Raw genomic sequence first — 13,554 nt, 5'->3', positions numbered from 1 at the left:
AACTTTTTGTACCTACCCCAAACTTTGGATCTGAAATGTTATCAAAAATAGTAGCTGATCAGTAGTCTTTACATTCATACCATTATTAACTTTTACACTTTCCCAGGAGAAAAAACAGAAGGGTTTATTCTGTCTTGTTTTGGTTTCTGTACTGAAAAACAGATGCACAACTTCAGTGTGGTTGCCTTTTTACGACTGCTGAAAGGAAATTTTACACAACTGCAGTAAGGGTTTCTCTCAGAAACCCATGATATTGCACAACCTCTGTTGTTATTGTTCTGTTGGATTTGCAAGTTGATTCCAACAGAGTTGTAATGCTTCACTTGTACACTTCAAAAAAATTCAATCAAATAAAACCCAAACAAATATAGTACCAAAAAGGTGTGGGGTATTTTTTCAAATTGAGCCTCATTACAACTGAATTACAACTGAATAGTTATAAACAGGCCAGTGCAAGAACACTTTAGCCTCAGCATACTGAATGGAAAATATGCAAAGCCTGTTTTCTTATGGCACACTGGAAGAATGAGTAATTTTGTAAAAATCAGTTTGCCTCTGTGCTGAGTATGTGCTGCTCCACAGTGCTAGTCTTGTTTAAAAGGCATACACAGACTTTCCATTCACCCTCACAGCATAGATTTTTCTTTTTTGTGCAACATGTTAGCAATCTAAACAACTGCTCCACACAAACTGTCCACAAACCACTCATACACAATACTAATGCAACAGTAGATTACAGTATAACAGCAATACAAAATATTGTATCAGATCACATATTTCTCTCCATCTGGAATGAAATTCGAATCTTGTAAGCTAGAAGACCCACAGTTCGATTTCTGAGCGTAGTTTCTCATCTGTGCTAGGGACAAAGTCTCCAGTGTGGACCCAGAATTGTTAGCAGTCCTGACTTTAGTGGCTGTAGATTGTTTAGCAGCAGAAGATGCTTTGTTGCTGGCAACTATATCCAAGTTTCCAGTAGGGTCAATGATAGCATTTATGACTGGAAAAAATAAATAAATAAAAACACATTAGCACCAAATTTTCTAAACAGAAGTTTGCTGCCCTCATTTTGAAGGCAGTAGAATTGTAAGCAGTACTGTTGTTCATTTTAGTCAGGTTATTTTCCACATTAGTACCTTCAGGTCTAAAGAGTTTTAACAAGCAAAATCACTCCCAGACAGCAGAGATGTGGACTCTAAACTTTCTGGTTAAATTGGAAAAGACAAACTACAGCAGCCAAATGGCAAGCTTTTTGCTGGTGCCCAAAATGATGTCTGGATGTTTTTACATGCTTTTATTACACTTTTAGATGATGTAAGAGCTTGTATTTTCCTAATGCAGATATCATGTGCAAAATTCAAGTCAAAAAAGCATAGCACAGCTTATCAGCTGGAAGAGCTGCTAAATATTATTTCATCAGAACACTCCTGCACCAGTTTATCTTATGTGAATATGCTAAATACCACAAACAAAGCATTTCCACAGCAACAGCTGCTACATTTCAATAGTCAAAAATTTGCCTAAAACCTGGCAGTATAAGATAGATCTACTGTTAATTCCCTATGCACTCATCAGAGAGCACTATGGTAACAACCTGAACTTCTGCATCCTTTCCCAGCTTTCATTGATAAATCAGGCCAATATCACTTTATTTTGTGCAGTTTTACTGGTATTTGAGAGACAACAGGAGTATTTCAGATGACCAACCTTCAAGCTGTTTCTGAACTCGCCTGAGCTCCTTCAGGATAGAACTGATTTCCTAGAAACAAAAGCATCAGAATAGAAAATTAAGCAACAAAGTACTCAACTGACACAGGAATCTAATCTTACTGCTTCTGCCTTATCTGATCAAGAAGATGCAAAGTCAGGCCCAAGTTTTCTCATTTAACAGAAAAGTTGCATTGAGGTGCATTTGGTCAGTGCATGGGGAGCCTGCTCTGCATCCTGTCACCAAGTGCTACTACACCACCCATTCATAGCCACTGTGGCTTTTAGACATGAAATGCTGTATCTGTACAAAGACTCCTCTTTAATATGAAAAACACAAAGATATTTGTAAACTCAGCTCCTAGACCAGAGAAGTCACTTGTCCACATTTACACTGCTGCAGCATCAAGCTACACAGGTCTTGGCACAAGGTTTTTTAGCATTAATCATACTTGCTGGGTTCACTACTGTACTTAAATCCTTACTGACAATCCCCTTCAAGGACAATGGAAGGTCATGAGAGCACAATCACCATCTTGAGGCTGAATCACCTGAGTGAATTCACCCTGAGGAAGATTTTTACTACCCTAATATCAAACAGTTACAGGTGAACAAAACAAACTTTCATGACAAACACCTGTCTGCAACTGAAGCTGTGGCAACCACATGGTAGGTGACCCTTAAGTAAATGTTTAAATGAGGCCTAATGATCCTGAACTTCAGCATCTGTTAAGAGACCCAGTCTTTGAAGATCAATTGCAAAGGAACTGGGAAAGAGTTCGGCAAAACAAAACCACGGAAGGAACTCACATCATCACACTTCAAACAACAATGAAACCCAGGAGTTCAACACATGAAAATGGACCAGAAATTTCAGAAATGGATTTAAGAAGTGTTGAGATTGCTGGTTTGGTTTCTTACAAAGCTTTCATGGACCTAAGTCTTTAGTATTTCACTTGTTTGCATAGACTTACTTTGTTTGACGTCTTCAGAATTGGCACTTCATTTTCTGAATTGATTTTGGCCTCCATCTCCTCCCAGGTCCTTTCTGAGTTTTGAAACAGAATCCTGAAACACAAAGTAGAGTAGATCTTAAAATTGCCATCAAAAAACTGCTTGTTTAAAAGGCTTAATTATCACAAGATGTGGCAACAAAAGAGATTAGTGGATTAGCAGCTGGACAAAGCTCCTTTCAGCTGATTTAGGAACAATCCAAAGTCGTTCCCTAGCTGATGTCTCTAGAGCAACAACAAACTTTGAAAAGATTTCACAAGCTTGGTAACCTGCATATTTACAGGAGCCTTGGTACAGGAAAGGAAAGAAGAGACACTCCACTAATTTTCTGCTGTATCTCCTGCACTGGCAGAATTTCAAAGCCACGGCATCAACAGGCATTACAAATCTAGCATTAAAATTCCAAAGACCAAGGAAAAGTGATAGCAAATAATCATATTACCTCTGGTTCACTACACACACAATTTCCTACATCTACATTCCCTGCATCCTGATTACAAAACTTTCCAAGACAACAGTACAATATCTTCCACAAGTCACAAGTCAACAAACTCACCAGCAGGTCAGTATTTCAGGCTGGGGACAAGAAGTTACTTACTTCATTTTTTCAGCGAGGTTTTCCGTGTTTTCACGGATTGTATGTGATAACTGGGATACTGGGTTCAACATCAAATTGTCGAAGATTACCTAAAATATGGGGACAAATTGGAGAACTTGTAGCAAAAGCAGCATATTACAAAACAGGAACTTTTAGTACAGTAAACGATCTTCACTGAAACATCTTCATTTGTGTGGATGATAGCTGAAGTTCAAGGGAGATTAAGATGATGTGCAGCTTTATTGCAGCACTTTGGCAAAAACGCCAATACTAACTTGTTCAGACTTTTTCTAGAGACACAGACACAGCTGTTTGCAGAAACATAAGCATTTAAGCATTTCTGAAAGAACAGCACTTAGGACTTTCCACACTTCACAAAAAAACCCCCAAAAAGCCAAATCACAATGCAAGAAGCCCAAGAAGCAGTCTCACTGAAACTACCTAATGTGACACATATGAGTTCAAACCACCCTCACAGCCAGGTATCCCAGCATGTTACATTCTGCTTTATTAAAAGTAAAACAAAACACTATCAAACCCTAGATATTCAAGTGCTGTGGCTTAGCAGAGCCTGCAGGCTTCTGCCAGGAAAGCCCACATCAAGCTGGGGGCCCTCTGAAGCTGCACCTTTTTTCCAGCCTTGGCACTTCTCTACAGGAGAGGAAGGGATTGCTTCAAAGCAGTCACAGGACAGGATCAGTACCAGTGGCTCAGCCCACGGTCCCCTGTGTGAGTCACACTCCACCTCCAGAGTGGCTGTGCTGGAGCCAGCTGTCCCCTCCTGCCTGCACTGCCTCCCTGAAGCCTCTGCCCCAGCTCTTCCTTCCCACCACAGCTGGAAGGCAGAAGGCAAGCAGGAGTGACAGCCAGTGCTGGATCAGCAGCTTTCTCCTCCTCCTCCTGGCACCATCACCCCACTACACCCCTCATCCCAACACCATCCCCAGCCTCAAGTGCAGGCCAGGCATTCTCAGCCTTCAGCATCACCCCAGTGATTTGCAGGTTACCCTGCTCTCTCAGCCCAGAAGAATGGCATCAAATTGCAAACGCTGGAGGGAGCAATGCTCACAAGACTGCAGGGCACAGCAAGCCAGCTGTGCCACAGCACCAAGCCCAGTCACACACACCTCTCCTAAGGTCCAGATCCTGCCACTGCTGTTCCATCAGCAGCTCTAACCAGGATGCCAGCTGCAGAACAGTAAGGTGCCATTAAACTAGCAGTGCTTCAGATTTCCAAGTGGAGATGTTTGAGTTCTTCTGTAAGATAGCAGTGAAATAGCCTAAAGAAGGCTCTGACATTCAATGTGTCCTCCCAAAAACAGGTGACCAAGCCTCAGGTTTTACTGGCATTTTATGCAAGAGAGGAATTTCCAGTCACTACTGGCAAGAGGGGTGGTTCTGTTCCTCTTTTTTCCTTTTAAACACTGTTACTTTACCCACACATCAGGGCTGTTGAGAAGTGTGGGAGGTTTTTTTTGGAGTAGACTCCTTTGGCAGCTCATAAAGAACAAGCATACATACAGCAGCTCAAAGCAATGTCATATATAATGTAAAGAAAAAGGTGACCTGCCTCCTCACGGTTTCTTGTTCTTGTTTTTCTTGAGGGATCCTCTTCTCTGTTATCATTCATGTTTTGGTCAAAATCCTTCAGTTCCACTGATCCCGGAGGCACTTTCTGGTAGTTCAGACTTGCTTCTGGAATGTGCTGCACCAACTTGGAAATAATGAGTCATTAAAAATTAGTAGGGAAACTAAGCTCACAGGCATTCACTGCAGATATTGCAGATTTTCAGGCAAGCCTGAGAGGAACACTGATTCATTTAAGTCTTGTTCAGACAGGTATGGGCTCGTAAGCAAATTACTAGACCCCAGTCCTGCAAGTGCCTACCTGCTGGAGTCATACCACAAAACTCTGTGGGGCTATTCTACTTTAAAATTTTGAGTCTTGAGCATGTATGGAAAAGTATATCTTTGTATTCTTTGCATTTAGGTAAGACTCTGTTTTCCCATATCTTCTGTCTTAATATATCAATGCAACATTAAAGACACACTCAAATTAATCAGAAACAATTTAGTAACACATGAAGGAGATGAAAAAGCAATACAAAACCACTAAAAATGCACCTAATTAACAGGAAGAACAGAAATGAGAAGACAATTACTCCTGTTGGGTTTACTGACAAAAACTTGAAAAGAAGGGGAAGAAAATAACAATGACAAGACAGAGATACAAAAATAATGGGATGGAAAGTGCACCTGAGATGGATATGCCAGCCGAAAAGATCTACGAGCAATCTGTGTTAAAACAGAAACAAAGAGATCAATGCTAGTGAATGACTGTGACAGCAAGTATCAAAGAGAACACGGGGTTTGGGGTTATTTGGGGTTGGCATTCCCAAAAGCGCATTCCTGAGGACCAGCACTCAGTGCCCACCCTCCCATCATGCACTGAAGCCCATGGAGATCCTGGTCCCCAGCCAGTTCTGCTGAGGTGGCCTCGGGCAGCTCCTCAGTTACTCCAAACCAGACTGTGCTGAGTGAAATCCAGAGCCTCTGGGAAAGGGCTGAACATCCAGCCCAAGAGGCTCTTTGGTTGGCAAAGCACACAGCTCCTTGTGAGGAAACCATGTGCCATCCAAAGTCCAGGCTCCCCACACTATGCAGCAGCACTTGGGTTATACATAGGCAGCAGGAGAGAGATATTATGGTGCAGGGCCACAACAGCCAAAATGTTTGGCTAATAAGCTTCCTTTCATCAATTGCAGAAACAGTAAGTTAGGCTGCTTGCAGCAGTGAAAGTGTCAGAAGGGAATGAGATGTTCCTACAGTGAGCAGGTCTCAGCACAACCAACTGAAAACAAGGTAAGGATAGCACCTGCTCCACCATCACTGGAGATTTTTGTACATGACCTGTTCTGTTCTCACATTTTCTATTCCATCACACCTGTAAGCATTTCCTCTTGTGTACCAACATTCACACTGAGTATGTTACACAACAACTTAACAAACTTAATCAGGCTCTTTAGTTTTTATTACATCCTTATCAAATTTCCTTAAAAACACCCACCAAAAGAATTTTATATGCAGGGCTAAAATTCTCAGAAGTAGCCAGTGATTGTGGATGACCCAACCTGACTGTGTTTGCAGCAGCTGAGGTTTAAGTTTGATGGATGAACTCTGCAGAAAGCTAGGTCCTGCAAAACCTACAAACCCACAAAACAAGGCATCCCAAATAACCCAAGGCTTCGGTAAACAGGAATCATGAAGGTTTCACCCTTGCTGAACTCTTTCTTTGTTCTGTTTGTTTTCGGGTTTTTTTTAATTTGCTTAATTTGTAGCAGTACTCAGCCCTGTATGCCAAGAATCTATCTTATCATAAACTATACAGCTGAGGCTAGAAAAACAAAACCACCCCAAACATGCACTGGGGAAATGGAAAGCCTCCCTGGCAAACATCCAAGGCAGCACTGAACCTGAAAGGACAGAGCATGTAGATTAGGGTTTAAATCGAAGGCTCCACCTTAACTTGTAAGAGGATACTCCTCATTTAAACTTTAACCAAGCTTCTTAATAAAAGTAATTTAAAAAGCAGTTCATTTAAGGTTGTTGAGAAATGCTGTGCCATACACTGGTCCCAAACAATGCTTCTGGTACAGCACTGAACACTCAAGAGTGATTCCAGTATCAGTACTTATTCTTCCTGCATTTTCCCCCACTTTTTTGGAATAGATATAAATATTTAGTATTAGAATGCAGAATGGCATACAATACTGCATAAGCCAGAGCAGCATAAGAGACAGGCACACAGAGAAATCTTTTCTTATTCACATAATCTCTTTTATCAGATGTTTCAATATATTACTATTATAGCCATGGTAGCTATTTCTCATCACTATGTCCTTTCCTAGAATATTTAATATAAAGTTGTTTGGTAAGCACTCACAAAATTCAGAGTGCTTAGCATCATTTACACTGATTTTCAGGCATTTTCCAGAAGCTTCTTTGCATCAAACTGAAGTTATTAATTCAGCACAGTTTCAACAACACTCTGACTGTGGGAGGCAGGTGTGGCAGTGCTGAATCTGGTCCACTACCAAAGATGAGGTGTCTGTTCACTGAACTCACATCAGTTTATATTGCTGGCATTCATAACAAGCCCCCCAGGCTGAACTGTTTAGGATCCCACTCCACATCTCAGCACTGCCAGCAGAAAGCCCTGCTCATGGAAACTGTTCCTGGCTATTGTGATAATGTAAGGCAGCAACACTGATGCACTGTGGCATTTTGGGTGCAACTCAAGTGGCCTGCCAGATGCTGGCCCTGCTGAAATCATGCTGATATCCACTCCTGTTCAGAGGAAGCCTCATTATAAGCCTTTAGAGTGTTTTCAGCCACTACCTGAAAACACCAAAGCCTATGGCTCCTGATCTGTCCTCACAGGCTCCCATCAGTGCTTTGTCCTTAACACTACTGCAAGATCTCAAAAACTGCTCTAGCAGTGGGCACTGCTAGGAGTATTCCCAACAGTGTGACAGTTCTGAATTTGCTCTCCTGACTATTGTGTGGGACTGTGGCATGTCCCACACAGCAGCACTACAAAGCCAGAGAAACCCTCACCCAGGTCTGAGCAATCCTGGGTTTGTGAGATTCTGCCATTCAGTGTCGCGCTCTGGAGCCTGGCATTTTGCACAGAGCAGAAACACCATATTGCAGGTGTCTTCCTCTAGCAGCTGGGAACATCCCTCTGTATCAACTGACTTATGGTTGAACCCTTCAGTGGCACTCCAAAAAAACAGCAGAGACACTGCTCCTCCTCCTCCCCTACTTTTCTGCAAGCAAGTGGGAGCTGAGTAAAATGTTTTGCTTACAAGTCAGAAGTGCAGTCACCTTTATTGCTTGGAAATTAAAATACAAAAGGCAGCTTGACAGGCGTGGCACTTGCAAGGAAACAAAGCAATAAACCACTTTATCTCAGAGCTGGCAGTTATTGTGAAACATTTGTGCACTTTGGCTCCAATAAACCCCTCCCTGAGCAGGCTGCAGCTGACCTTGGTTTAGCACAACCACAGCCACACTCCTCTCATCTTCTGCGTATCTCCCTAAACTTCTGCTTTGCACCTCTAGTGCTGATCACAGCAGGGTCACGGGGCCTCCAAGGACTCCCTTGGCAGAGTAACAAGTTTGGTCTCAGCTTTGAACCCTGCCCCGGGTCTGCAATTCTCACAACAGTCAAAGACAACAGGGGGCCAGGGGAACCTGAGCAGCAGAGAGCTGTGTATGTTTTAAGCACTGGTGGTACACAGGAGGCAATTTGGATTTAAACAGTAGCAAAGGCAACTTTGCTTTAGCAGCTGAAGCCTCCTGGTGACCTTGCAGCTAAATTTGAGCTGAGCTGGTGCCTGCGCTGCAGCACTGGTGAACCAAATGAAGAAATTGCCTCCCTCCTTCCCAGCCTAGTGCAGACAAACTGTGCTATACAGTTTGGGAGGAAGCCACAGCTTCACTGAAGGGCTGGGAACTGCACTTCCCAAGCTACCTGCCTGACTCCCTGCCCATCTCCAAGGATCCTTGCCCCCTCTCTATCAGCACTCGGACGGACGGAAGGGATTCAAGCAACACCTGCACAGCATTTCAACAGTCCTGGCAGAAAGGACACAGCAGAGGTGCAAAACACACAGCTGACACAGAGTGCAGCCAGCGTACACGGTCAGTGCCCTGTGTGAAACAAAGAGGAAGGCTCTGGCTCCCTGGCACAGCAGCAGAACACATCCCCTCCATCCTGTTCTCAGATGCAAATTTCAGGGGCCAGTGTCCAAATAGAAGCCTTGAGAAGCTTAGGAAATTATATGATTTCCATACCTTGCAAGGCTGGCTGTGGCACAGAGGCCAAAATAAAGAGCACCCTGAACAGGCTGCAGTTGGTCCTTCTGGTGCTGCTTTTTAGGAGGACAAGGAATCAAACTTCTTCAGTGCTGCAGCAACTGGGGATGCTACCCTTGTCTTCCACCCCAACCATGTCCCATGTACTTACTAGCACAGAGAGGCAGAGCTTTCTGTGACTCCTTACCTCTTCCCTCGCGGATATGGTGGAAGCCGGAGTGTTGGGCACAGAGCTGAAGGAGGTGCTCGGTCCCGTCCCTGAGGAACTCTGTGAGTCCCCATCTCCAGCAACATCGTGAATCTCTCGAGCAAGGATGGCCACATCCTTCACCAAGGTTTGGCTGAGCCTAAAGCACAGGCAATGAAGCACAACCATTAGGACACAGGATACAACATGCCTCATATTAATAAAATATAAAAAGAGAAGCCACAAAATGTTTGTGGGAACTGTATCCTCTGCAGAGGCTAGGGCAAGTGGGGCTTTTTGGGGTGCCTTGGCAGGGTGCTGAGGAACATTCTGGCTGAATACAAAATAAATTCCCTTCCTTCCTGAATCCAGCTTCAAAGTGGAGAATTGATATAAAGCAAATTCTAGTGACTACACACTGACAGGAAGTATTGGAGACAATCCACAAAGAAATTTTACATTATTGCTCCCTCACCCATCCACTCTACATCTTTCTCTTGTTTGTTAGTTTTTTCAATACAATACAGTTAATTTCTCTTCTTGGGTCCTCTTCGTTTCCCATTAAAAAGTACATAAAGGAGAAATATATATTTATTGTTTTTATTTTTATTTTTTTTACTTAAAGAAAAAAAACTTAATTTCTCTTTTCCTTGTGGTCTGTAGACTGAAAACCACAATATGCCTCCACATTCTCCAGAAGAGCTGAGGGATTTTGAGGATAAGTATGACATCCTTAGAGGGATCTGGTTTTCAGAAACCAGATCTTGAAACTTCAAGCCCCTTGACAGGTGTCCAGTTAACACCTGGTGTTGGCAGCACCTTGCTCTATCTGCTCTAGAGCTCAAAAACAGCTCCTAAGTCTCTGGATTGTTGGTAATACAGCTTTAAAAAAAACCATTTATACCAAAAGTAGCTGTTGTGGTAATTTTAAAGGAAAACTTCCAAGAGAAAAAATAATCTTACAGGTAGTCGGCTTCATCTGAAACAACTGTCTTCTTCTAATGGAAAAAAAACAAAACAACCGACCAAAAAAATCCCCAAAACACGCCACCCAACAACAACAAAAACAACATTATTATGGAATATTCCAAGCTGGAAGGGATCCACAAGGAAAACAAGCAATGCGATAAAACTGTCAGTTCATCAAAACATTTCCTTGGAAAGAACAGGCATAGTTGAACTAATAAAATGTAATTTGAGCTGCCTGCATAAGGTAACCCCTCTCTGTGCTGGTTTGGACAGAGCTGTCACCAAACACTTCCATTATGTGATTCAGTACTCTAAACAAGTGGCATTTTCCCTTTTAACTCTCCCTGACTCCTCTAAACCCCTCCCAGTTAATTTGGGAGCAGCCAGGGAAATCAGAACTGCAATTACCAGGCAGAGTCTGGGGCAGAGCCCTGCACAGTGCAGCGCCAGACGAGTCTGACGCTACCCTTTATTTATAGCTGCCGAGAGCCGGAGCGCTCCCCGCTGCTGGGAATGCTGCTGGGAGGGAAGCCGGCATCTCACACATGCAGGCTTCGTGTAGCACAGGTAGAGCAGCCTGATTTGAAGGCTGACACACTTTCTAGCAGCTTGACAGCAACTTTCAGGCAAGAAAAGCTCTTTCGAGGTGAGCACGGAGCGGCGAGGGCGATGTGCCAAAAGCAGACACAAGGCAGCGTCCTCAGGCAAAAGTATTTCAAGTATGGCCAGTACAATGGAAGACCAGTATTTCTGGAAAGTTGGCATAACACAGTTGCATATTAGAGATGACAAACCTCAAATGCCACTGTTTAAAAAAAGAATCTATTTGCTTTATTGCTGAGGTCCTCCAGGCAACCATCAGACCACCATCAGTACACAGCAGTACCGTATCCAGGGACATCAAGCTAAGCAACGATTCATTTATATACAAGGTCTAGACAAGTTCAGATTCGGTTGTGCCAAGCAAAGAGGTTTCTGCCCTGAAGTGATTTCTTACTGCTCCTTCACCAGCTTCAGGCAAAGCAGCTTCAACAGTTTACATATTCAGTCTTTGCTAACCCATTTGACTTCCTCTGCAGAGAATTAGGAGAGTTCACACCAACCATGCCACGCACACATAGTGTCTTTCAGCAGAGAGCAGATCTGCAGGTATAAAGTTAGACTTCCCACAGCTTGAACAAGAAACAAACCAAGAGACAATGCCCTGCACCTTGGCCTTTTGCAGATACAAGGTAAAACCAGCACATCCAGGCTGTAAAGGTTCATGAAAACCATCCAAGTCAATGTTCAATAAAGGAGATGTGGGCACACAAACAATGGGAGAGAGCCTCTCCTTCTACCCCAACACTTGGGTTTGATTTGAACACCAAGGATAAAACAACCCATTTTCAACACACAGGTTAACAGATAAAGCCCCACCTCACCTGGCTATTTCTGCTATCTCTGCTGTCTGTGCCATGAAGTTGTAGGGGTCAGGGTTGTCATCAAAATCTTCATCATCATCCGTTTCTCTGCCATTGAGCTTCTGCTTGCCCAGCCCAGAGCCACGTATCCGCGGTGTTTGTGTGGCTGTTGAAGTATGGGAGCGTTTGTGTTTAGGGGAGCTGTGATTTGAGCCATATTCCTCCTCCGAAGTAGAAGTGTAATCTGAACCCTGTGGTCTCCGCCTTGATGCTTATAAAAAATGAATTGGTTTCAGACCAAGGACAGTAGTCAAGAGTAACTACAAAAGGCTGAAAGGTAACACAAAACTAGCCCAAGAGCACAAGGAAAAGAGAGTTTCTGTGCACATCTTAAGTTAAAACACCACATTCTCTGAGCTTATTTCAAAGCTGAGCCCCTATATGGATCCCATTCACTGTACAAATTTGGAGTGGGAAATTCCAATGGAAAATCATAATGACTGTGTTAATGCTTCCACTGTAGTAAATTATTACCACAGACTTGGCTTTCCATGCACAGAAGCTCTGTGTATAAGTAGCACACATTTCACACTCCTCATAGTCCCACAGAAGTCCTTTTCTAAAGAGAGCCCAATTTTCAAGCCTGCAGATACTGTTCTAATTAGTTTCAAGTACAAGCAGAAGGAGGGGCTTTGGATTAGACTGCGGTGCTTGGTGTTATTTGCAAGAGTCCACACCCTGTGTTCACCTCCTGCCTTGCAATTTACCATTAATGACACTCTACAAGAAAGTGTTCACAGTCAGGACTGGCTCCAAGCCCTGGAGCCAAGTGGAAGCTGCCCACTTATCCCAACTTGTTCTGCAGACCTGTAGACACCCAGATCTTCCTTGCATGGGAAATGTCAAGGTGTCTTTATTTGAAAACTGGGCTCCCAATGTTTGCTGCCTCACTATACTCTCTACAGGTACTGCTTCATTCCCTTCTGTCCATCCCTGGAGAATGAAGGCCCACCACACACAGAACCAGACGAGTTATTTAGAATTACAACACCGAAAAACTTCACTGTGTTACCAAGACAATCCTAACACTGAAACACTACATGTGAATTAAGCCAGCATCATACATCATACAAACCAAACCAACTAATTTGGCATGTAAGATGCAGGCAGAAAACTATGGGTAATTACTGTATAGTGAAAGAAGTATTCCTAGACATTGTTATCTCATCCATAGCTACAACAATGCCTTGGCTTAGGATTTATATGTGTATAATAAAAATAGATTTGCTCATATTCAATTCATAGAGTTGTATCTCTTTTTTTTTTTTAAATGCAGTTTTAGAATCAAGAGGTCACCCTGTCACTGAACAGCAATTTTAAAATGATGTGACTCTTTTTCCATCTCTGTACGCCAAGGGAAATCAGAATCATCTCCCTCAGTATCATTTAAATTATCATGAGTAAACAAATTGTGGGAGGAGCAGGGGAGACAGGCCTTTAGATTTCAGAACTGGTAACTTGGATTATTCTGATGTTATCTGTGACTTTTCACAGAAAGCTACTTCAGATAGCCCAATAATATACTGGCATTTCCTGTCTCACAGGCAGACAGTTTATGCTGTTCCTCCACTAGCGAGATTAACTTTCTCCCACTGGGAGTGTTGGGAACTCCTGTGGTTACCTAAATGCTAAGAACTCCTGGAATATTTTAGCCACATCCTTATCCCCTAGGCTTCACACTCAAAGCTTTCAAGGATTGCTGTATCATGCTAAAAAAAGTCTTGATGGCACAGTGC

At 43.0% G+C, this 13,554-nt stretch overlaps 1 protein-coding gene across 10 annotated transcripts in view; it reads right to left on the bottom strand.

Annotated features, from left to right (window-relative positions):
- Window positions 1–759: 759 nt before the first annotated feature.
- CEP170B (centrosomal protein 170B) overlaps window positions 760–13,554 on the bottom strand; it is a 54,160-nt gene continuing 41,365 nt past the window's right edge. For 4 of the 10 annotated variants that reach the window (XM_086895659.1, XM_086895657.1, XM_023927437.2 and 1 more), the window contains 8 exons: window positions 11,780–12,029; window positions 9,387–9,546; window positions 5,576–5,614; window positions 4,890–5,033; window positions 3,320–3,408; window positions 2,682–2,775; window positions 1,708–1,759; window positions 760–1,000 (listed from right to left, as the gene is read on the bottom strand). In XM_086895659.1, the coding sequence (XP_086751785.1) occupies window positions 765–1,000; window positions 1,708–1,759; window positions 2,682–2,775; window positions 3,320–3,408; window positions 4,890–5,033; window positions 5,576–5,614; window positions 9,387–9,546; window positions 11,780–12,029 (1,064 nt within the window). In that variant the 3' untranslated portion in view covers window positions 760–764. The remainder of the gene's footprint in view (window positions 1,001–1,707; window positions 1,760–2,681; window positions 2,776–3,319; window positions 3,409–4,889; window positions 5,034–5,575; window positions 5,615–9,386; window positions 9,547–11,779; window positions 12,030–13,554) is intronic. The other 6 variants (XM_086895661.1, XM_086895663.1, XM_086895660.1 and 3 more) reach the window with 3 other exon arrangements.

The sequence above is a fragment of the Cyanistes caeruleus genome, chromosome 6 (genome assembly GCF_971803275.1).
Source record: "Cyanistes caeruleus chromosome 6, bCyaCae1.hap1.1, whole genome shotgun sequence".
Lineage (NCBI taxonomy): Eukaryota > Metazoa > Chordata > Aves > Passeriformes > Paridae > Cyanistes > Cyanistes caeruleus.
This window is presented reverse-complemented; position numbering and strand designations above follow the sequence as displayed.